This window comes from Oncorhynchus nerka, linkage group LG22, assembly GCF_034236695.1.
Source record: "Oncorhynchus nerka isolate Pitt River linkage group LG22, Oner_Uvic_2.0, whole genome shotgun sequence".
Lineage (NCBI taxonomy): Eukaryota > Metazoa > Chordata > Actinopteri > Salmoniformes > Salmonidae > Oncorhynchus > Oncorhynchus nerka.
Genome location: NC_088417.1, coordinates 63,909,926 through 63,935,968, shown reverse-complemented (window position 1 = coordinate 63,935,968; position 26,043 = coordinate 63,909,926). Strand labels below are relative to the sequence as shown.

General features: G+C 40.1%; 1 protein-coding gene across 2 annotated transcripts; it reads right to left on the bottom strand.

Moving 5' to 3' along the window:
* Positions 1 to 1,464: 1,464 nt before the first annotated feature.
* On the bottom strand, positions 1,465 to 25,834 carry ska2 (spindle and kinetochore associated complex subunit 2). 2 transcript variants are annotated; one of them, XM_029627577.1, is made up of 7 exons: positions 25,749 to 25,834; positions 3,646 to 3,735; positions 3,276 to 3,452; positions 3,087 to 3,161; positions 2,762 to 2,804; positions 2,360 to 2,501; positions 1,465 to 2,170 (listed from the first exon to the last, which is right to left on the bottom strand). In XM_029627577.1, exons 1-7 carry the CDS (start codon positions 25,779 to 25,781, stop codon positions 2,044 to 2,046), a joined length of 687 nt encoding a protein of 228 aa, XP_029483437.1. In that variant the 5' UTR covers positions 25,782 to 25,834; the 3' UTR covers positions 1,465 to 2,043. The 2 variants fall into 2 exon arrangements, with proteins under 2 accessions (XP_029483437.1, XP_064863381.1); XM_065007309.1 differs by lacking the exon at positions 25,749 to 25,834 and adding an exon at positions 18,914 to 18,949.
* Between the last annotated feature and the right edge of the window lie 209 nt (positions 25,835 to 26,043).

Sequence of the window (26,043 nt, the reverse complement as noted above, 5' to 3'; positions counted from 1 at the left end):
CTCACAGCAAGAACTGGCAGATCTGGTGTAGTCCATGAGGAGATGCACTGCAGTACTTAATGCAGCTGATGGCCACACCAGATACTGACTGTTACTTTTGACCCCCCTTTGTTCAGGGACACATTATTCCATTTATGTTAGTCACATGTCTGTGGAACTTGTTCAGTTTATGTCTCAGTTGTGTACATATTTGTATGAACATAAGATTCAACATGTTAAGCTTGCTGAAAATAAACGCAGTTGACAGTGAGATGACGTTTCTCTTTTTGCTGAGTTTACAATTTAAAAAAACACTTTTCACAACACATTAAATGTGTTCCCTCAGGCCACTATTCTACTATCACATACAGTGGATTCGTTAAGTATTCAGACCCCTTCATTTTTCCCACATTTGGTTACGTTACGGTCTCATTCTAAATTTAAATAGTTTCCCCCCCATCAATCTACACACAATACACCATAATGACAAAGCAAATAAAGGTTCAGAAATGTTTGCAAATGTATTAAAAATATTTAAAAAAATGAAAAATTGGATTTTCATAAGTATTGAGACACTTTAGTGAGTACTTTATTGAAACACCTTTGGCAGTGATTACAGCCTTGAGACTTCTTTGATATGAGCTTGGCTACAAGCTTCGCAGGCCTATATTTGGAGAGTTTCTCCCATTCTTGTCTGCTTATCCTCTCAAGGTCTGTTAGGTTGGATGGGGAGCGCAGCTGCACAGCTATTTCCAGGTCTCTCTTCTTCCCCGACTACTCAGTTTGGCTGGGTGGCCAGCTCTAAGAGGAGTCTTGGTTCCATAATTGTTCCATTTAAGAATGGAGGCCACTGGTACCCTTCCCCAGATCTGTGCCCCGACACAATCATGTATCGGAGCTCTACGGACAATTCCCTCTACCTCATGGCTTGGTTTTTGCTCTAACATGGGGGTATTGTGTGTACATTGGTGAGGGAAACAATTAATATAATCCATCTTCGAACAAGGCTGTAACTTAACAAAATGTGGAAAAAGGGAAGGGGTTTTGAATACTTTCCAAATGCACTGTACTACAATTCGACCATTCTGTTGATTATGTTCTAACATTCTCCACTACAATTCACTCACCTGTTTGAAAACGGATCCTTTTGGTGGTAAAAACTATTGCCTTTTTTAAGCACTTAAACATGTGGCATGACAATACATGTATTCTTTGGTTCTGCAATTCTGATAACTTATCATAACTGTTTTTAATTAATTTACCATCACTACTTAATATATTCATGTGTTACCTATTGTAATTTCACTCTGCCCTAGTGCATTACCCATTGATCAGATTTTATCAACACAAAAGCAAACTTAAATCAACCAATGTAATAGTTTGTTTGCATCTGCATTTTTAAACTTTTATGGATTCATTTAAAGTTCCTGTTAATTTTAAGTCATTGTTTTACATACTTGGGAGAAAGAGACTTTAAACTGTACATTGAGATGCTAATACGTGTTTGCACGCCTTGTTAAATTTATTTTTGATTGGGTGTATACCTGGGCATAGGGAATATTTCAATTTAATGAATGCTCATAAAATTAATTGACACTCGACACAAGACGTACAGTACAGTTGGAAAGTCAGTGGCATTAAATCGTTCATCACATATTTACAGGTGAAATGTATTTGGCTGATACATTAGCCAGAAAACACTACATACTTATCCAACATTAAACTCTTTACAAAAATAGTGCACCTTAATTTACAATATGGCCCAACAGCCTTCTACTTACAGCACCCTAGAAACATGTGATGACTTGATCCCATCTGGAGTTCTTGCTTCTGATGTCAATTCCTTTTGAAAGAAGATTCTGGGGTGTCATTTAAGAAAAATATCTAGCAAATTAAAATCAAACCACAGCATATGTAGGCATGAGGATTCAACTGAAAACCCTTCAATTAGGCTAATATGCCTAGCAAATGGACAAGGAGAGATGGGCAGAATCAGTCACTTTTCATCACATAGTGCGGTGGGGTCTTATATTTTAGCCTCTCGGCTATGCAGGTTCCTCAGTCTCACATTAGCAGACGAACATGCCCTTTCTTGTCTAGTTCAATGAGAGAGAGGTGCTGCAACGTCTTCAGCTTGGCGTCGCTAACCTTCATGTTCATCTGCTTCATCTTCTGCAAACTGAGGGAACCACTGGAGAAAGAGTGGCAAAGTTGGAACTTGCAAGAACATCCACAAAATGCATACAACTTACTAAACATTCATAGGACTCTGGTCCAGCAGTTAACTGTTCAGATTTAAAACAATTCGGACATTGCCTTGACAACTGGGGGTTTCTGTGTAAAGGTATATGCATCTCAGCATGAACATGACTCGTCTGACCTGTTTTTTCTGAAGGAGAAGTACTCGTGCAGCTGCTTGTAGAAGGCATTGAGGTTGACCAGCTTGACGTTGGCACGCATGCTGCACGGCACTGCCTCCAGTGTGGCTTCACTCAGCTCCTCAAACTCGCCCTCCCTCGAGGCTGTGGACAGAACACACTCACGTTCGCTTCAGTCGCCATATTCCTGTCTGTAGAGTACGGAGCCCTTTTTTGGGTTTCACATGGATTCCTTGAGGAGGGATGTTGTGTCATTTTTGGCTGTTATAGTATCAATATAAATTCTCAAAATTGAACATTTCCTATTTAGCTATGTACATAATATGTTGGTTACAAATTACTTCAATAGGGGTTTGTGTCTAAGACATATGCAGAGGGGAGACTTGGGGTTAACCATTACTTACACCGAGGCAGCTCTTGGGCTTGAAGCTCCATAGACATCGGTACCTGTTAACAGACAAACATTGGCATATTACAGTTATATTACAATATATTATAATACTGGGATATTACAAGACGACCATAACATTTCACTGAAGGAAAGAGTTGAGAAATCCTGAGCAGAAAAGCTATATATTTCTCTGAATAGCATGGGCCGTAAAATTGGACAATCAAAAGTAGTGCCCATACAATGTCAGTGTTACACAGAATGACGTCTGTGAAATATCGTTCCTCCACACACTCTGCTCCTGTACGCAATGACACCTTAGCTCCAGCAAATGGACTTACCTCTGCTGTGTTTTGATTGACTGATAAACCAAGGAACTCTGCAGACTCCTGCTCCGTCTCAGTCAGTGTTGGAAGCTACAAAAAAGTACAAGTGCAAATATTAATTCTGAATTGCACATGATTTAAACCACCCTTTAACATTGAAGAGTTGGTTGACATTGTCGGATGTACGTAGAGGGAATAGTCTACCTCAACGTCAGCAGTCTGCTGTAACTGTTGCACCAGCTGCACAGTGGTGTCAAGGTGCACTCGTATGGAGTCCATTGATTGCTTCTGCTCGGCTGCGATCTCCTGCACTTGTGTGCACAGGGCCGCATGCCTCGTCTTGATGGCTGACAGGTTCTCCAGCAGCTTCACAGGGTTTTCCTGTGGTCACGAGAACGTGCATCATATTGATTTAACAGAATGTTGGCTACACTCTCTGCATGGCAGAAGTTCAGAGATATATTATATACACTGTAGCATTGCCTTTTGTGGATAGAGTGGAAAGGGGTTGGGTGACTTGTCTGTTGGTCTGTTCTGAGGACATGTTTGTAACTCAGTACTGTGGTGTATTCACCTCTGCTGCACTGTTCTCTGGAACATTAGTCAGGAAATCCAGCCGTAGCCGCTTCTCCATGTACTCCATGTCAGCCTCTGCCTTCTGGAACTGAAAGGACAGTTGGTTTAGTGTACTACAAGCCTGACACAATCATTATTACACACGGAAAATCATTGCATGTGCAGATCTGTCAATACTATGAACTATGGTTGCAAAGTGTCGTAACAGTGAGAGGACGTTTCTTTTTTTGCTGAGTTTATATGTTGGGGTCATTGAAGGGTGAAAAGGGACTTGGTGTATGTTTATAAAGCATGTTTTACTCCAGCAACAATAACCTGTGGAGCAGCAGGAGAAATCCCGCTCAAAATAGGCTCTGTATGCTGTGCGCGTAGGATAAATAAGATAAACGATGACTAACAGATACACACACAGGCCAATTTAAATTACACAAAATTATGCAATTGAACCTATAGACCGATAAGCATGACAGTCAAATCCATTTCCATCAATTAAAAAGCATTATTTCGCAATGCATTTTCCTTTCTCCCGGTAATTTTTATTTAAAAATCGGCTTTTCATAATATTTTTGGGCCAAAAGCCATGGTGTTCTTTGGATGCAACTCAGTATTCTTTGTCCTCCAAACACGACAAGTTGAGTTTTTACCAAAAAGTTATATTTTGGTTTCATCTGACCATATAACATTCTCCCAATCTTCTTCTGGATCATCCAAATGCTCTCTAGCAAACTTCAGACGGGCCTGGACATGTACTGGCTTACGCAGGGGGACACGTCTGGCACTGCAGGATTAGAGTCCCTGGTGGCGTAGAGTGTTCCTGATAGTAGGCTTTGTTACTTTGGTCCCAGCTCTCTGCAGGTCATTCACTAGGTCCCCCCGTGTGGTTCTGGGATTTTTGCTCACCGTTCTTGTGATCATTTTGACCCCACGGGGTGAGATCTTGCGTGGAGCCCCAGATCGAGGGAGATTAGTGGTCTTGTATGTCTTCCATTTCCTAATAATTGCTCCCACAGTTAATTTCTTCAAACCAAGCTGCTTACCTATTGCAGATTCAGTCTTCCCAGCCTGGTGCAGGTCTACAATTTTGTTTCTGGTGTCCTTTGACAGCTCTTTGGTCTTGGCCATAGTGGAGTTTGGAGTGTGACTGTTTGAGGTTGTGGACAGGTGTCTTTTATACTGATAACAAGTTCAAACAGGTGCCATTAATACAGGTAACGAGTGGATGACAGAGGAGCCTCTTAAAGAAGAAGTTACAGGTCTGTGAGAGCCAGAAATCTTGCTTGTTTGTTTGTAGGTGACCAAATACTTATTTTCCACCATAATTTGCAAATTAATTCATAAAAAATCCTACAATGTGATTTTCAGGATTTTTTTCTTCTCATTTGGTCTGTCATAGTTGAAGTGTACCTATGATGAAAATTACAGGCCTCTCATCTTTTTAAGTGGGAGAACTTGCACAATTGGTGGCTGACTAAATACTTTTTTGCCCCACTGTATGTTGAAAATGTTGTGGGAGATGCGATGGATCATTGGGGATCAGTCAATATTCCCTTTATTTTGTTGTTCAGTGAAATCATCCCATGTGAAGAGTCAACTCATTTAATTAAAGTTCAATTCGTAACGAAATAGCTTTTTTATTTCTATTGGAAGGATTTAATAATTTGCAACTATGTCTACTTATGTTTAGGTAAAAGTTTTATGTTTCTGTCTCCATATGATATGGTAAACAAAATTAGTGAAATAATCAATCACATCTGTCGAAGACTTCGGCCACAAAACTGTTGCCTCCCGAAAGGTGCATGATGAAATAGTTGAGAGACTCATAGTGCCTTCTGTGAGGCTTTAACCAAAACACTGAAACCCTAAAAGCAACATTTCACTACTCAAAGTAGTGAAATGGAAGTTTAGGTAGATCCTCCTCCTAATGAGAAATGGAAGCTGACTGATGGGGACAAAAGTTCGACTTGCTTTGATAGATTTCTCGTCATTCCCTCTCCTGCAGAGTAAGATTATTGCTCAGTTGGACTCTGCCTGAATTAATAAGACCATTGATCTTCACTGCAGATTTTAATGAAATAGCAACCCCCCCAATCGCACCTATGCCTATTCCAGAGTTCTAATTCCTATTTATAAACAAATCCATTCCTTGAGGTGCAATGGGCTTTGCAGGGCTATTTGGGCTTTGCCCTATTTGTTTTGATTTAAGCGCTTCAGTAGTCTGTATTCAGACTTACCTTATGCAGGTGCGCAATGGGCATTGCAGGTGTGGACCCCAATGATTAAAATTTTATTCAACCGCTGAAAACTCTCCCACTTGCTAGCCCACAGATTTCTTTGTTAAGTTTCCATTTAAAGGGGTTTTCAGGACATTTATCTAAAGCCATCCATTCAAATACAATGTACCTTTAATTTGAATTTTCGCGACAGATTCACTAGAATATACGTTGAGAAAGAGCTCAGAATAGGGATCAATGAAAGAAAGCCATGTCTTGTATTCAAGATCCTTAATGGCCTGGCTCCCCCTCCACTCAATATTTTTGTTAAACAGAAAACCCAGACATATGGCAGCAGATCCACAAGGTCTGCCATGAGAGGTGACTGTATAGTTCCCCTAAGGAAAAGCACCTTTAGTAAATCTGCATTCTCTGTGAGAGCTTCCCATGTCTGGAATACACTGCCATCAGACACACATAACTGCACCACATATCACACTTTCACAAAATGCTTGAAGACCTGGCTGAAGGTCAATCAGATTTGTGAACATGGTCCCTAGCTGTGTGTTGCCGCTTTCCATGTTGTCTGTTGTCTGTAGCTTGTGAGGTGTGGAAACACTTTGTTGCTTTTATGAATTTTGTCTTGCTGCTTTTTGTTTTATGTTGCTCTGTCTGTATGCTACGTCTTGCTTGTCCTATGTTGCTCTGTCTGTATGCTATGTCTTGCTTGTCCTATGTTGCTATGTCTTGCTTGTTCTATGTTGCTATTGTCTATATTGTAATTGTTTTTAATAACCTGCCCAGGGACTGCGGTTGAAAATTAGCCGGCTGGCTAAAACCGGCACTTTTACTGAAACGTTGATTAATGTGCACTGTCCCTGTAAAAATAAAAAATAAACTCAAACTCAATTACAGTCTCCTTTTCAGCTCTAATTGGTAGATCTAAAAATACTCATATCTTTTAGACTATTTAGGGTTAGGAAAGTGTTAATGAATCAAACAAACAGGGTTGGAAAGCATTTACGCACAAAATGTATTGGTGAATCATAAATACAGTGGTTTGATTCATCCTGAAAAGGTACCATATTCAATTGTTCAATTCATTAAATATTTGAAAAGGGAGGAAAAGTGTACAATCGGGGATTGAACAATAGTCCTTTAAATCTACCCTAATCCTCATGGAACTGATGAAAACAATTCAGTTGTTGTGAACCATGCGCTAGGCTCCAGGTTTGAACAGCAGTCTATGTTCCATATAGCCTATTCTTGTGTGAAGTTGCTATAGACCACCAAGTCCCAACAGTCAGTATCTGGATAATGTGGGAAATACTTGATAATGTATGAGATCTCAACAGAGAGGTACAGTGCATTCAAAAGTATTCAGGCCCCTTGACTTTTTCCACATTGTAAAGTTAGACTTTTTCAAAATTGAAAATATATATATTTCCTCAACCTACACACATTACCTCATAATGACAAATCAAAAACAGGTTTTTAAAAATGTTTGAAAATGTGTTATTTAAATTAAAAACACAAAGTCCTGAAGCAACTCCTACCTTGTACGTGTGCTTAGGATCATTGTCCTGTTGGAAGGTGAACCTTCGCCCCAGTCTGAAGTCCTGAACCTGGAGCAGGTTTTCAACAAGGATCTCTGTACTTTGGCCATTCATCTTTCCCCTCAATCCTGACTAGTCTCCCAGTCCCTGCCACTGAAAAACATCCCCACAGCATGATGCTGCCAGGTTTCCTACAGATGCGATGCTTGGCATTCAGGCTAAAAAGTTCAATCTTGGTTTCATCAGACCTGAGAATATTGTTTACCATACCATGGTCTGAAAGTCCTTTAGGTCCTTTTACTGTGGGCTGTGCTGTAGGCTACTCTTTACTAGTTGACAAGGCTATGCTGCTGACATGGTGGTCCTTCTGGAAGGTTCTCCGATCTCCACCGAGGAACTCTGTCAGTGACCATAGGGATCTTGGTCACCTCCCTGACCAAGGCCCTTCTCCCCCTAATTGCTCAGTTTGGCAGTGCGGCCAGCTCTAGGAAGTGTCTTGGTGATTCCAAACTTCTTCCAGTTAAGAATGATGGAGGCCACTGTGTTCTTTAATGATGCAGACATTTTTTGGGAACCCTTCCCCAGATCGGTGCCTCCACAAAATCCTGTCTCGGAGTTCTACAGACAATTCCTTCAACCTCATGGCTTGGTTTTTGCCCTGGCATGCAGTGTCAACTGTGGGATCTTATATTGACAGGTATGTGCCTTTCCAAATCATGTCCAATCCATTGAATTTACCACAGCTGGACCCTAGTCAAGTTGTAGAAACACTGAGGATGATCATGGTAATAGGATGCACCGGTTCTCAATTGAGTCATATAGCAAAGGGTCTGAATACATACGTAAATAAAAATGTGCAAACATTTCTAAAAACCTGTTTTCACTTTGTCATTGTATGTAGACTGATGGGAAAAAAATATATTTTAGAATAAGCTTACAACATAAAAAAAGTGGGGAAAAGGGATATGAATACTTTCCGAATGCAGTGTGTGTGTGTGTGTGTATGTACAGTTGAAGTCGGAACTTTACATACACCTTAGCCAAATACATTTAAAGTCAGGTTTTCACAATTCCTGAAATTTAAGCCTAGTAAAAATCCCTGTCTTAGGCCAGTTAGAGTCGCCACTTTATTTTAAGAATGTGAAATGTCAGAATAATAGAGAAAAATATATTTCAGCTTTTATTTATTTCTTTCATCACAATCTCAGTGAGTCAGAAGTTTACATACACTCAATTAGTATTTGGTAGAATTGCCTTTAAAACATTTAATTTGGGTCAAATGTTTTCGGTAGCTTTCCACAAGCTTCCCACAATAGATGAATTTTGGCCCATTCATCCTGACAGAGCTGGTGTAACTGAGTCAGGTTTGTAGGCCTCCTTGCTCACACACGCTTTTTCAGTTCTGCCCACAAATGTTCTATAATATTGAGTTCAGGGCTTTGTGATGGCCATTCCAATACCTTGACTTTGTTGTCTTTAATAGATTTTGCCACAACTTTGGAAGTATGCTTGGAGTCATTGTCCATTTGGAAGACCCATTTGCGACCAAGCTTTATGCCTTGAGATGTTTCTTCCAATATATTTACATAATTTACTTGCCTCATGATGCCATCTATTTTGTGAAGTGCACCAGTCCCTCCTGCAGCAAAGCACCCCCACAACATGATGATGCCCCCCTTGTGGAGGTCTACACATGTTTTTCTGAGGTCTTGGCTGATTTCTATTCATTTCTCCATGATGTCAAGCAAATATGCACTGAGTTTGAAGGTAGGCCTTGAAATACATCCACAGGTACACCTCCAATTGACTCAAACGATGTCTGGAATTTTCCAAGCTGTTTAAAAGGCACAGTCAATTTAGTGTATGTAAACTGACCCACTGGAATTGTGATACAGTGAATTATAAGTGAAATAATCTGTCTGTAAACAATTGTTGGGAAAATTACTTGTGCCATGCACAAAGTAGATGTCCTAACCGACTTGCCAAAACTATAGTTTGTTAACTATAAATGTGTGGAGTGGTTGAAAAACGAGTTAATGACTCCAACCTAAGTGTATGTAAACTTCCGACTTCAACTGTATCTCAAGCTTAAACGGAGAGATTTTGATGGGAATTCTTTGTATTATGTTACATAGATTGACGCACCAGAGCCTCAATAGACGCTTGAGGTTTTTAATTTTTTGGTTGACAAGATTAGCAAAAATTTAGGCATGACATGCAAACGACAAACGCTGAGCCTTCATCTTCATGAATAACGGGCCAAATAATGAAAGACTGTAGCAATAAATTCCACAAAGCTAGTGCGAAAGAGTTGAAAAAAATATTGCCATTGATAAAAAGGACAAACCACCTGGAACCGACAACTTGGATGGTAAATTACTGAGATTGTGGGAGCTGTTATGTTAGATTTCAGTGGAGCATAACATATTGCTGAAAAAACATAGGTGTTATGGATTAACATCCTCTGCTTTATCATGGATGGACAGTTACCAATTCAATCGAACAGAGGGTTTTCTTTAATGGAACCCTCTCTAATGAAAATTCAGTGCAGTGTGGTGTGCCGCAGGGCAGCTGGCTTGGACCATCATTGTTTTCTGTGTTTACTAATAACCTTCCACTGACCTTGAATAAAGCCTGTGTCTATGTACGCTGACAACTTCACAGTATACACGTCAGCTGCAACAGTAAAATAAGTAACTGACACTCAATATAGATCTCCAGTCAGTTGTATAAATCGGTAACTAGCAATAGGCTGGTGCTAAATATCTAAAAAACTAAAAAAGCATAATTTTTAGGACAAATTCCTCGCTTAACACTAAACCTCATCTGGATCTATTCTTGAATTGAGCAAGTTGAAGAGACTAAACTGCTGGGTGTCACCCTAGATAGCACACAATCATGGTCAAAACATAAAGACTCAATGGTTACTAAAATGGGAAGAGGTCTCTCCATGATAACGTGTTGCTGTGCTTTCTTGATATTTCAGCTACAGGTCGTACAGTCCCTAGTTTTGTTGCACCTGGACTACTGTCCAGTTGTGTGGTCAGGTGCAGCAAGGAAGGACATAGACAAATTGTAGTTGGTCCGAAACAAAGCAGCACATATTGCACTTAGATGTACACGGAAGGGTTATGTCAATCTCTCCTGGCTCAAAGTTGAGGAGAGATTGACTGTCACTATTGATCTTTGTGCGAAGTGTTGAGGGTACCGAACTGTCTGTTCAAGCAGTCGACACTCATCACTATCACACAAGACACCACAAGTTCTCAACGGGATTAAGGTCTGTGGAGTTTCCTGGCCATGGACCCGAAATACCGATGTTTTGTTCCCCGAGCCACTTAGTTATCACTTTTGCCTTATGGGAATGTGCGCCATTATGCTGGAAAAGGCATTGGGGCGGCAGGGTAGCCTAGTGGTTAGAGCGTTGGACTAGTAACCGAAAGGTTGCAAGTTCGAATCCCCGAGCTGACAAGGTACAAATCTGTCGTTCTGCCCCTGAACAGGCAGTTAACCCACTGTTCCTAGGCCGTCATTGAAAATAAGAATTTGTTCTTAACCTGTTGCTTCTACTCGGGACGCTTGCGTCCCAACTAGAGCTCTGGAAATGCAAATGCGCTACGCTAAATGCTAATAGTATTAGTTAAAACTCAAAAGTTCATTAAAATACACATGCAGGGTATCGAATTAAAGCTACACTCGTTGTGAATCCAGGCAACAAGTCAGATTTTTAAAATGCTTTTCGGCGAAAGCATGAGAAGCTATTATCTGATAGCATGTAACACCCAAAAAGACCCACAGGGGACGTAAACAAAATAATTAGCATTTCGGCGTTACACAAACCGCACAATAAAATAGAAAACATTCATTACCTTTCACCATCTTCTTTGTTGGCACTCCTAGATGTCCCATAAACACTATTTGGGTCTTTATTTCGATTAAATCGGTCCATATAAAGCCTAGATATCGTTATATGTAGACTGTGTGATAAAGGAAAAAAACATCGTTTCAAAACGTAACGTCATTTTTTAAAATTCAAAAAGTCGACGATAAACTTTCACAAAACACTTCGAAATACGTTTGTAATGCAACTTTAGGTATTAGTAAACGTTAATAAGCGATAAAATTAATCAGGAGGCGATGTAAAGATCATTAGCTGTCCGTCTGGAAAAATGTCCGGCTAGAAACTCAACGAAAATATCCGGTCCTAGACCATAGGAGATACGGTGCCCTGCATGTGTTTGACCAAGAAAAAACTCGAAGGGAAATGACAAGACTCTAGACACCGTGTGGAAGCTGTAGGTACTGCAACCTCAGTCAATTAATTGTGGTTCACCTTTATCAATGGGTTCAAGTAGCGCATGGATATATTTTCCCATTTTCAGTGATCAGTTTTTCCTGTGCTTTTCGATGTAAATGCCGTTCTGGTAAAGCCACAGCAGTGATTTAACCAGTTTTATAAACGTCTGAGTGTTTTCTATCCACACAGACTAAGCAAATGCATATACTATATTCCTGGCATGAGTAGCAGGGCGCTGAAATGTTGCGCGATTTTTAACAGAATGTTCAAAAAAGTAGAGGGTCGACTTAAGAGGTTAACTGACTTGCCTAGTAAAATAAAGGTCAAATTAAAAATGTTCGTCACCCAACTGTTCCTGGATGGTTGGGAGAAGTTGCTCTTGGAGGATGTGTTGGTACCATTCTTTATTCATGCCTGTGTTTCTAGGCAAAATTGTGAGTGCGCCCACTCCCTTGGCTGAGAAGCAACCCCACACATGAATGGTCTCAGGATGCTTTACTGTTGGCATGACACAGGACTGATGGTAGCACTCACTTTGTCTTCTCCGGACAAGCTTTTTTCCAGATGCACCAAACAATCAGAAAGAGGATTCATCAGAGAAAATGACTTCACCCCAGTCCTCAGCAGTCCAATCCCTGTACCTTTTGCAGAATATCAGTCTGTCCCTGATGTTTTTCCTGGAGAGAAGTGGCTTCTTTGCTGCCCTTCTTGACACCAGGCCATCCTCCAAAAGTCTTTGCCTCACTGTGCGTGCAGATGCACTAACACCTGCCTGCTGCCATTCCTGAGCTAGCTCTGTACTGGTAACTGCTCTCCTTGAAGTTCTTGATGATCCGATAAATGGTTGATTGAGGTGCAATCTTACTGGCAGCAATATCCTTTCATGTAAAGCCCTTTTTGTGCAAAGCAATGATGACGGCACATGTTTCCTTGCAGGTAACCATGGTTGACAGAGAAAGAACAATGATTCCAAGCACCAGCCTCCTTTTGAAGCTTCCAGTCTGTTATTCAAACTCAATCAGCATGACAGAGTGACCTCCAGCTTTGTCCTTGTCAACACTTGCATCTGTGTTAACGAGAGAATCACTGACATGATGCCAGCTGGTCCTTCTGTGACAGAGCTGAAATGCAGTGGAAATGTTTTTGGGTGATTCAGTTCATTTGCATGGCAAATAGGGACTTTGCAATTAATTGAAATTCATCTGATCACTCTTCATAACATTCTGGAGTATATGCAAATTGCCATCACACAAACTGAGGCAGCAGACTTTGTGAAAATTCATATTTGTGTCATTCTCAAAAATGTTGGCCACGTCTGTAGTGCTATGTATATTATGTATTTTATTTGTTATGTTGTTTCCTGTTTGGACCCCAAGAAGTGTAGCCGCTGCCTCGGCTGCAGTTAATTGGGAATCCTAATACAAAATAAAAATGATTCAAATAGGCTACATGTAATAGTGGATCATATAAGCCTAAAGTATTACTCGCAACCTTCAAAAACAACCACACAAACGTGACAGAGGAAAGAAAGGTAAACTAACGATGTAATGGAATGATACATTTAGGCTATAAATTTAAGGAAACCAAAAATCACTGCACTAAAGTGCCAGTTATTATGTACTGTATGTGGTTATTACTGACAGTGGCTACAGATAGTGGCTAATATTTAATACAATATGATAGAAATCGTTTAAAAAAATAAAATAATAATAATTCAAAAGTCTGGGCGGTAAGGGGGAAACACCTCATCCACCACCACCTGGGTTATGCACAGCAACCTTTTTTGTGGCAGAATGCTCACCACACAAAGTGGAGAGGAGTGACATATGCCAATTAGGAATGAGGGGGATGATTAGGTGGCCATGATGGAATAGGCCAGGTTGGGAATTTAGCCGTGACACCGGGGTTAACACCCCTACTCTTATGATAAGTGCCATGTGATATTTAGTGAGGACACCCGTTTAACATCTCATCAGAAAAACAGCACCCTACGCAGAGCAATGGTCCCCTTCAATGCCCTGGGATCTACTTAGACCAGAGGGAAGAATGCCTTTCCAGCAGCATCTGGTCTCCCATAGAATTATGTAAAATATATGCAACAAATTTTCCACTAACAGGTTTCTGTTCCAACGCACCACACACACCCAATAAGCAACGCATAACTGCATACCGATTACCGACTTATCATGGTTTGCATTTTCAACACCACAATCAAGTAGAGTACGTCAAATCTCGACAAACAGAAAATACTCCCTACTCAGTATTAAAGGCTTGATTTGACAATCTCAGAATGTCATTAAACCTTTATGTTTAGTAACAGATGTCTCTTTCCATTAATAGGACGGCCGTTGCTCAGTTTGGATGCTGGAATTATAATCGAGTGGAATGGATGAGCTTGAGCAGATAGGCTGCTTCCAAAGTATCCTGTTGGCTAATCATATTAAAACATTATGACTAGTTATGTTTATGCCTCACACAAAAAGGTAATACATTCTAAAAGTTAAATGACAAATATGTAGGCTATATTGAAGCATTCGGTTCTAGGTCAAGGAATAGCCTCTCGGATCGGAAAGGAGGAAGAACGAGTATTAAGCTTTCCTGAATAACTGGGCTTGCTGGGAGCATAGGCCACAGGACGACTTTGGAGAAGGATGATCAAAACAGACAGCGCATCAGTATCACAAGTAAAAATACAGCCAGACTGTCCTGCTACTGTAACTTTCTATAATCTGTTGAGAGTAGACTCACAACTGATCCAAATGGAATGAAACATTCAAATAACAGGCTTTTGGTAATTATTCAAATGACATTTTCACTGCAGTTTACAGGCTAGAGAATTGTACTCACTTGAAAACAATAATGCAATTTGTCATTGGATTTTGGTGTTGTAGGCTAGTCTAATTAGTATAATTGTATCGTCCCGAAAGAGCAATAGGGGAGCTTTTTAAACGACCCGTCTTCACTGTTCTTTCATGTGCAATGACGCACCTGGCCTCTCCGCTGCTCCTCCATCTTGTGGATGGATATACAGTGCATTCGGAAAGTATTCAGAACCCTTCCCCTTTTTCACATTTTGTTACATTACAGCATTATTCTAAAATTTATTAAATAAAAATCACCCACAATTGACACACAATACCCAATAATGGCAACGCAAAAACAAGTTTCGAAATGTTTGCAAATGTATAAAAACAGAAATAACGTATTTACATAAGTATTCAGACCCTTTGCTATGAGACTCGAAATTGAGCTCAAGTGCATCCTGTTTCCATTGAGTTTGCAAAAAGGCACCTAAATGACTCTCAGACCATGAGAAACAAGATTCTCTGGTCTAATGAAACCAAGACTGAACTCTTTCGCCTGAATAACAAGCATCATGTCTGGAGGAAACGTGGCATCATCCCTACGGTGAAGCAGGGTGGTAGCAGATGCAGGGACAGGGAGACGAAAGATGAATGGAGCAAAGTACAGAGAGATCCTTGATGAAAACCTGCTCCAGTGCGCTCAGCACCTCAGACTGGGGTGAAGGTTCACCTTCCAGCAGGATAACTGCCCTAAGCACACAGCAAAGACAATGCAGGAGTGTCTTCGGGACAAGTCTCTGAATGTCCTTGAGAGACCCAGCCAGAGCCCGGACTTGAACACATCTGAAGAACTGAAATTAGCTATGCAGCGATGCTCCCCATATAACCTGACCGAGATTGAGAGTATCTGCAGAGAAGAATGGGAGAAACTCACCAAATACAGGTGTGCTTGTAGCGTCATACCCAAGAACACGCAAGGCTGTAATCGCTGCCAAAGGTGCTTTATAGTACTGAGTTACGGGTTTGAATACTTATGTAAATTTGATATTTCAGTTTATTTTTTTCACCAAAAAATCTTTTAAAAAAACAGTTTTTGCTTTGTTATTATGGGGTATTGTATGTAGATTGAGGGGGGGAACCTATGCAATAGATTTTAGAACTGCAACAGTAAAGTAACAAAATGTGGAAAATGTCAAGGGGTCTGAATACTTTCCAAATGCACTGTATATTGAAAACTGTTGCAGATTTGTATGATTTTGTTTGTGGTATGACCGCTAGTTAACCTATTGCAGATCTGGACAAACGATCCACCTACCACTATGGATAGAGGGCAGGCTAGACAGTCGACTGGTAGACTACATTGACCCGTGGTATAGTAAGCGCTCAGAAAAGCGTAGCGCACAAGGGAAGTACCAAACCACCTCGATAATGGAGGCGCATACAAGTGGATGAAAAGATTTGGCTATATGGAAGACATAATAGTAAAACCTGCAAAATGGCAAATGTAAATCAGGGGGGGAATAAAAAAAAAACGCACTACCCTCCTGTGCCAATTTTTTTTGTAAACGGATTACCTAGGTCTCATCAATAGCTCTTATCAATTTATAAATTACAGTGCAGAGATGATTATTTCCCCAATAGACATAACAGCAAAGCTGTTTTTTAAAATGGAACTGACAGGTTGATCGACCTTATTCATGGTTTCCTTGCGTGTTAAGGTCGTGGAATTAAGACAAGATCAGAATATGGTGTTTCTGTGATCTCCACCCCAAATGAATAACTGGCTGACACATGAGTTGTCCCATGCTTAAGTTCAAGGTCAGAATACGTGCACAGAGAAAAGGGAATAAAGTTCCATTTAAGCGAGTAACTCCGGTCTGAATCCCCCCCCTTTGGTGAGGAGAGTGGCAGCTTTCGCCACTTTGTCCTAGTTTTTGCGGCTTCCAAAAGTGGTCTTTGCTGCTTTCAGATGCTTTGACAATACTATTGCACTGCTAGCTGTCCAATACAGTAGTGCAATGAAGTCAGAGCACCTGCAAACAGCTTTGTTGAGCAAAGGTTCACACCTACACCTTACAAAACCTCCTTGGGAATAATCCCTGGCCAATGCCCTTTTAACATTGCACTGCTTTCATTACAGGGTCACCAGTAGGACAATATAAAAGGGGCACTGGACAGACAGACACAACATAATGGATTCCTCTTATCCTGTGTTATCAGTCCTGAAATAAATTTGGAGACATCCAACCTCCTGTCAAACTAGAGAAATAATTAACTACATGACAAAAACTTTAATTGGATTGGCGGAGCCAGATCAAGAAAAAATATTAATGGGTGAATCAAATTATCTAAACCTCAAGTAAAACCAGTTTTGAAATGCAGTGATCGACAGCAGAGAGAAACAAGCAAGTGAAGCTACATGACTTTGGGGAGCTGAATAGATAGTGAATGCATCATATTTGAATAGTCTAGTTACTACCCACTGGGCACAAACTGGTTGTCAACATATTGTGACGTGCAATCTACGCGGAAATACATTTGGTTTAGAAAAAAGTAATCAACTGTTGTTTTAAGAGTTGAATTTCAACCACAGGATTATGTCATCATTGTAACAAATTATCAACATCGAGTGACAATATCCACATTGTTATGGAAGCCAAGTTATACCGTGTATAAAAATAATTCACGATAGGTGTGATGGAAATAGGAAGTTTCGGTAGAATTTTATAAATGCAGACAGATCATTTGTTTGGTCGACATGGTGGGATATTTGTGTGTCGGTAAAATTAATTATGCGAGGAATGGCGGTAGAAACGCCTTTAAGTGCAACTACTGATATAATAACAATCATATCGAAGTAAACTTGGAATCACGCAACGATAGTGTCATCCTCCCACTACAACTCGGGAAACCTTGCAGTTTATTAGGTTACAGATTAAATCAATTATGAACTTCACAGGGTAGTGAAGATGAGGTGATGAGCTTGATGCTCCTTTCCAATAAATATCGAGGGTCTTATTCTGGTGGCATAATGTTCAATGGTTGACAGCAGTTTGAAAAATAAACGTATTTGCTCGATCCATAGTAATCTAATCATGTCGACCGATTAATTAGGGCCGATTTCAAGTTTTCATAACAAATTTGGTTGCCGATTTGGCCATTTAAAAAAAAAACATTTTTACACCTTTATTTAATCTTTATTTAACCAGGCAAGTCAGTTAAGAACACATTCTTATTTTCAATGATGGCCTAGGAACGGTGGGTTAACTGCCTTGTTCAGGGGCAGAACGACAGATTTCTTTACCTTGTCAGCTCAGGGATTCAATCTTGCAACCTTACGGTTGACTAGTCCAACGCTCTAACCACCTGCCTCACGAGGAGCCCGCCTGTTACGCGAATGCAGTAAGAAGCCAAGGTAAGTTGCTAGCTAGCATTAAACTTAATCAATCATAATCACTAGTTATAACTAAACTAGTAATATCATCAACCATGTGTATCTAGCGTGTCCTGCGTTATATATAATCGATGCAGTGCGCATTCGCGAAAAAGGACCGTCGTTGCTCCAACGTGTACCTAACCATAAACACCAATGCCTTTCTTAAAATCAATACACAGAAGTATATATTTTTAAACCTGCATATTTAGCTAAAAGAAATCCAGGTTAGCAGGCAATATTAACCAGGTGAAATTGTGTCACTTCTCTTGCGTTCATTGCACGCAGAGTCAGGGTATATGCAACAGTTTGGGCAGCCTGGCTCATTGAGAACTAATTTGCCAGACTTTTACGTAATTATGACGTAACATTGAAGGTTGTGCAACGTAACAGGAATATTTAGACTGATGGATGCCACCCGTTAGATAAAATACGGAACGGTTCCGTATTTCACTGAAAGAATAAACATCTTGTTTTCTAGAGGATAGTTTCCGGATTAGACCAAATTAATGACACAAGGCTCACATTTCTGTGTGTTATTATGTTATAATTAAGTCTATGATTTGATAGAACAGTCTGACTGATGGTAGGCACCAGCAGGCTCATAAGCATTCATTCAAACCTTCAAGCATATCAACTCCCGAGATTAGGCTGGTGTAACGATGTGATGTGAAATGGCTAGCTAGTTAGCGGGGTGCGCGCTAATAGCGTTTCAAACATCACTCACTCTGAGAATTGGAGTAGTTGTTCCCCTTGCTCTGCATGGGTAACGCTGCTTCGAGGGTGGCTGTTGTCATTGTGTTCCTGGTTCGAGCCCAGGTAGGAGCGAGGAGAGGTACGGAAGCTATACTGTTACACTGGCAATACTAAAGTGCCAATAAGAACATCCAATAGTCAAAGGTATATGAAATACAAATCGTATAGAGAGAAATAGTCCTATAATTCCTACAGCCTAAAACTTCTTACCTGGGAATATTGAAGACTCATGTTAAAAGGAACCACCAGCTTTCAAATGTTCCCATGTTCTGAGCAAGGAACATAAATGTTAGCTTTCTTACATGGCACATATTGCACTTTTACTTTCTTCTCCAAGACTTTGTTTTTGCATTATTTAAACCAAATTGAACATATTTCATTATTTGAGGCTAAATTGATTTTAAGTGTTCATTCAGTATTGTTGTAATTGTCATTATTACAAATACATGTTTTTAAAAATCGGCCGATTAAATGGTATTAGCTTTTTCGGTCCTCCAATAAATCGGTATCGGCGTTGAAAAATCATAATCGGTCAACCTCTACACCCTACCCGCACTGAATTTGAGAGCTATTGGCTATAACGCAACTGGCAAGACCAAAGCAGGCACATTTGCTACTTAACACAAATGTTTGTGACAAAACCTATCGGTACAGTTGAAAATGTGAGCGAAATACATTGAACTTTAGATTTTTATTCTGTACATGAAAACTTAAGCGAAAAATGTCCATGTGCACTACTTCACGCACTCATTTCTATCTGCTACAAGTCAGTTTAGCAGAAAAACCACTGGTGGGAAAAAATACATTTTCTTTGATGCATATTTTAGAATATTAGCATGAAAGACCTGTTTTTGCTTTTTCATTATGTGTGTAGATTAATCCATTTTAGAATAATGCTGTAACATAGCATGTGGAAAAAGTCAAGGGGTCTGAATACTTTCCGAATCCACTGTAGGTCTTGGGTTTCAAACTTTGGCTGATTTCAAATGTAATCTTCTAGTTACTCATTAATATGTTGGATTCACATCTTCATCTCAACCAAAAATAAAGATAAAGAACAGTGTTTTCCACAAGCACATTGAGTAGCCAGCCAAATAGAAAAAGTAGCCAGATCCCACCCAGGTTAAGAATGTTTTGCTGAACAAGCTCTATTTTGGTGGCATCTGGTACATTCTAATGCCATGATTCCATCTGAAATACACAGGAAAGTTATAGTTGGTAGACTATTGTGAACCGGGGCCTCCCACTCTTTCTATTCTGGTTAGTGCCAGTTTGCGCTGTTCTGTGAAGGGAGTAGTACACATCGTTGTACAAGATCTTCAGTTTCTTGGCAAATTATCGCATGGAATAGCCTTCATTTCCCAGAACAAGAATAGACTGACGAGTTAAAAAAATAAAAAAGGTATTTGTTTCTGGCCATTTTGAGGCTGTAGTCGAACCCACAAATGCCGATGCTCCAGATACTCAACAGGTCTAAAGACAGGTTTATTGCTTCTCTAATCAGAATAACAGTTTTCAGCTAACATAATTGCAAAAGGGTTTTCTAATGATCAATTAGCCTTTTAAAAATGATAAACTTGGATTAGCTAACTGGAACACAGGAGTGATGGTTGATGATAATGACCCTCTAAAAATACTTGTTTAACAACTGACCCACAGATTTCAAGCTTCCGTTTAAGAGGTTCTCTCCACTATCCAATAGAGGTATGATTGACCAATGAAGCAGGTGTTAATCATGGGCTTTGCTACACTGAAAGCAGCAGTTCACTACTCAATTGTCAAAATGTTTAGATCAGTAGACCTATATAAATATCTTTGGAAATACCATATAAGCATCATAATCTTTTTAAAACAATTCAATCGGTTTTCTTTTACCATATTTTGGACCAGAGTGAGGCTATCGCTCAATATCTTTAGTTTACTTGTCTCGATGCGATACCATGGACATAGTGCATTCGGAAAACATTCAGGCCACTTGACTTTTTCCCCATTGCAACGTAACAGACATTTTCTAAATTGGATCAAACATTGTTTTTGTGCTAATTTATTACAAAAAAGAAAAATATGCAATATCACATTTACATAAGTATTCAGACACTTCAGTATTCAGATACTAAATACTTTAAAAAAAAAAACATATTTGGCAGTGATTTGAGTCTTTTTGGGTATGACGCCACAAGCTTGGCACACCTGCATTTGGGTAATTTCTCATTCTTCTCTGCAGATCCTCTCAAGCACTGTCAGGTTGGATGGGAGCGTTGCTGCACAGCTATTTTCAGTACTCTCCAGAGATGTTCGATCCCAAAACCACTCCTGCATTGTCTTGGCTGTGTGCGTAGGGTCATTGTCCTGTTAGAAGGTGAACCTTCGCCCCAGTCTGAGGTCCTGACCAGGTTTTCATCAAGTGTCTCTCTGTACTCTGCTCCGTTCATCTTTCCCTTGATCCGGACTAGTCTCCCAGTCCCTGCCTCTGAAAAACATCCCCACAGCATGATGCTGCCACCACCATGCTTCACCGTAGGGATAGTGCCAGGTTTCATCCAGACGTGACGCTTGGCATTCAGGCGAAAGAGTTCAATCTTGGTTTCATCAGACCAGAGAATCTTATTTCTCATGGTCTGAGAGTCTTTAGGTGCCTTTTGGCGGGCTGTCATGTGCTTTTAGTGTGGAGTGGCTTCTGTCTGGCCACAAAGGCCTGATTTGTGGAGCACTGCAGACATGGGAGAACATTCCAGAAGAACAACCATCTCCACAAAGGAACTCTGGAGCCCTCTCAGAGTGACCATTGGGTTCTTGGTCACATTCTCCCCCAATTGCTGTTTGGCTGGGTGGCCAGATCTAGGAAGAGTCTTGGTGATTCCAGACTTTTCCATGTAAGAATGATGGAGGCCACTGTGTTCTTCGGGACCAGAATGGTACCCTTCCCCAGATCTGTACCTCGACACAATCCTGTCTCGGAGCTCTCCGGACAATTCCTTTGACCTCATATGGCTTGGTTTTTGCTCTGACATGCACTGTCAACTGTGAGACCTTGTATAGACAGGGTTGTGCCTTTCCAAATCATGTCCAATCAATTGAATTTACCATAAGTGGACCCCAAACAAGTTGTAGATGTATCTAGAGGACGATCAATGGAAACAGGATGGACTTGAGCTCAATTTCAAGTATCCTAGCAAAGGGTCTGAATACTTATGTAAATAAGATAGGGCTCAGTGGGGAAATTGGGGATGCCCTGCGTTGCCATCTATTGCCTAGGACAAAAAACAGCCAGGGTTTCACTAAATAAGCTATAAGTACAATTATTTTTATTGCATATTTAGGCCTAATTAAATTGACACATTTGTTCATTTTCAATTCACTGGCACAGTGTAGAGTAGTTTAGCCATACTCATTGATAGCCTAATCTATACTTTAATATACTTGTGGTGAATTTACGAGGCATTGCGAGATACAAATCATCAAATATATAGGCCTAGCCTATGTGCACAGTTCCAACTGTCTGCCTTGCCCCTCCTCTCTTCCTCGCTGGGTCGCCTGATCTATCTCTTCGCTATAAAAGATGCCAGTGTGTGTGTTCAGTCTTCAGTCTGTTGCATGTAAAATAGTTTACGGTAACCTAATCATAGATAGCCCCTACTTACTTTAGTGAACTTGCGAGACATTGCAAGCCAAGAAATTGCTAAATACAGCTTTTGATTACCGATGCACAGTTCTGACTGTGTGCATGGTGGCTGACTTGCCTACCTACCTACCTAGGGGATGTGCCCCTCCCCTCTCTCTTGCTAACCCACGAGATTGTGTTCTCGGAAGTAGCCTACGTATACAATCAGTATCTTTCGTTCCAAAAATACTGAATCTTCGGAGTCGAATCTTGACACCACTAGTCTCTATAAGCCAGAATGTTGAATAAAATAACATTTGAGGTTACTTTACCTGTTGTACATGCTGTTGGTCCTTTTGGTGGTAGGTGTAGATAGGGTCACAGGAAAGTGTTGTTCACCCACTTTCTGAGGCACCGTGGGTTCTGACGTTTATTATCAATCTCGACTCTTTGCACGTGATGCACAATATGTAAACATAGTCGAATGTAACCAAAAGTAGTCTCCCGAAGCACATTTCCTCGCAATCAGCTGGAAGTGTTTGCCGTTTGGTCTGTGGTTAATTTAGGCCAGGCCATACTGTGCAAGTGTTTGACACTGTGCGAATTGCATCAGTATTGAAAATAAAAACCTGGATGTACAAACCGATATACAGACCAGTGTACTGAAAGTCAGGTTAATAACACTTAGTGCTGAGCGATTAGTTATTTTTGAAGTAGGTTTGGTTTGAGTCTTTAAAAAATTATCACGGTTTTCGATTTCGGTTTCCATTCTTTTGGTTGAATGCTGTAACAGAATAAAGCAATTAATAATTCCCATGATGGTAGTGACTGCCCATGAATGCTTATCACTTAATAACCATATTTTATTCACAATACTTTAATAAAATATTTCAGTTGTTTATATTACATTTGTTTTACTTGATGGCTTTATTATTTCATTTCATGTCACCTTCTCATCTCTATTTTGTAGTTCTTCAAAGTAAATCAGGCAAACTTTTACGACTTCTGAATACTAACTATCATTCCCTTTGATTGTGTATTTTCAGGTAGATACCTGGCGAAGCAATAGGTGCTCTCTATATTCCCTCGTGATCACGCATTCTTCTCTTCCATAGCAGGCATAAAATAAACAGACCGGACAAGTAGATGTGCAAGGGATTTTGGTCAGTAACCATGTTTCCATCGACAGTAAAGACATACCGTATTTTTTATATTTTATTATCACAACAGATGTGATGGAAACCGGAAGATTCGGTACAATTTTATAGATGCCAACAAATAATTTGTTCATTGGACATGGTGGGATCTTTGTTTCGGTAAAATGTATTATGCGAGAAATGGCGGTTGCCTTTATATGCAAATACTGATATAATAACCATAATATCGACGCAAACCTGGAGACATGCGATGATAGTGTCTGGTCCTCCACTACAACTCAGGAAACTATGCAGTTTATTAGGCTACAGATGAAGTAAGTTATGACGAACTTCACAGGGTGTTGAAAGTGCACACTATGAAGTTGATGCTCCTTTCCAATAATTATCAAAGGTCTTATTCTGGTGACAGAACACCCATGCATACCCCACAAGACATGCCACCAGAGGTCTCTTCACAGTCCCCAAATACGGAACAGACTATGGGAGGCACAAAGTACTAGAGCCATGACTACATGGAACTCTATTCCACATCAGGTAACTGATGCAAGCAGTAGAATCAGATTCAAAAAGCAGGTAAAAGTATACACCTTACGGAATGGCGTGGACTGAAGTAACACAAACATAGGCACAGACACACACATGATAATATACACACTATACACACACGTACATATGGATTTGGCATTGTAGAGATGTGGTAGTGGAGCATGGGCCTGAGGGCACAAAGTGTGTTGTGAATTCTGTAATGTTTTTTAAAATTGTATAACTGCCTTCATTTTGCCGGTCCCCAAGAAGAGTAGCTGTTGGCAATTGGGGATCGATAATAAAAACATGATTGATGCTCTCGCTCTGTATCTGTGAGCTGTTGATGAGAGCACATGTGCCAAGACCAGAGTAGGCACCTTTGCTATTCAACAGTTTCTGACAAAACTACTGGTAGAGTTGAAAATGCAACAAAAAACAATTTTTATTCGGTACATGAAAGTGCACACAAAATGTAAGTTGTGTCATGCACTGAGTTCTCTGCAACAAGTCAGTTTGGTGGAAACACCACTGGAGGGAAAACATGCATATTTTCTTCATGCAGACTTAAGAATACTTGCATGAAGATCGGTAGCCAATTGGAAGGAAACCTAGCTATTATAGTTAATTACCACATTTTGTTGCACTAAACTATGTAGAATATTGGCCTGTTGGAAACTACAACTTTCTACTACATTGCACAGTTCAGGCTGGATCGTATTTATCTATAGAGAAACTGTTCAATGTGTGTATTAAGCTCACCGAAAAAAATGCAAATAATTGAACCAAAAATAAAACATTTTGGATAAATAGCTCAGCACAAATAACATTACTATGTCGATATTGTCTCAATTTTCTAGCAGCAGAAGGACAAACTGCACAGACAACCGGTAGAGCAAGTTTAAATGTAATTGTATTAAAACATTCTGGCTTGTATGGAACATTTACCTAATACTCTACATAAATGTCTCAGGACCTATATACCAATTTATTGTGTATAACAGCCTGATTAAATCAGACTAAGTGATACCACATTGAGATTCAACAAACTTCTGGCTGACTTTGAGTGAGTGAATAAAAGATTGAAATCTCATTGTTCAATGTCTCAACCAAATACTACCCAAATGTCCACGTTGAAATAACGTGGGGTGCCCAATCTGGCTAGTTTGTAACAGTTGCATACTGTACGCTTGATAAGGGCCGTGATTGGAACACCCACAAATGTTATCGTTGCAAACTCTCTCCTTTATCTTTCGATTGGCTAACAACGAATGTGTACAACTTTCAATTGATTGCGTGAAATTTAGCTTTTAAACATGAACGACCACGTACAACATGAACGACCACGTAAGACGAAGAGCGAGCGCGGGGACATCGTCTAATTTATGTCCTCTTTGCAGGCGCAGTCTGTCGTACTCATTGTGAAACGTGTGGCAAACAAGCCATCGAGATAGCTAACTACCTAAATAAACACTGAACATGAGCAACGTGACACAAGCGGAAAAAAAATGCATTTTGGTTTTCATTGCAGAAAACACTTAGCTACAATGGTATGTTTTCGTGGTTCTTTTCCTGGAAATATTTTTTTCCTACCGAAAATGGCAGATTTTTTTTATTTAGCTCCTCTCACTTTGCTAACGTTGCATTCCTATTTTTGACGCATTTCCTCAAATAGCTAATTGACCACAGAAAAGCCTATCTTAAAGACTAGGAGCATAGGTTTACTGTCGCTGGTTTAGAAATTAAAGTGGTTGTAAAAGCTTACCATCGCCTCCAGTTTATCAACTGCTGTCTCCATGTTGAGTAGTTTTACGTTCCGTCTTCTTCTATGGTATTATGGCGGTCTGCAAACTAGCTATAGAAGTGCATGCCGCCACCTACCGTACGCTTGGTAAACTATAGCAAAAATATCCAATGTAGGAAAAACCGACATCATACAAAATAAAAACCAGACACATAAAACATCCCACTCCTTCAGTCATATTCCAATTCAAGTAACATCCCTACAGACTCAGGGGCCTGTGAGGGCAAAACATCTTTTGACAGGATTTCTTGCAATG

What these genes read in the sequence shown, in the direction of transcription:
- ska2 (XM_029627577.1), bottom strand. Translation starts at nt 25,781, where the DNA reads ATGGAGACAGCAGTTGATAAACTGGAGGCGATG. An exon ending in TCAATCAAAACACAGCAGAG is followed by an intron (nt 2,805 to 3,086) that starts GTAAGTCCATTT and finishes GTCTGTTAACAG; the next exon opens with GTACCGATGTCTATGGAGCT. An exon ending in AGCCCAAGAGCTGCCTCGGT is followed by an intron (nt 2,502 to 2,761) that starts GTAAGTAATGGT and finishes TTCTGTCCACAG; the next exon opens with CCTCGAGGGAGGGCGAGTTT.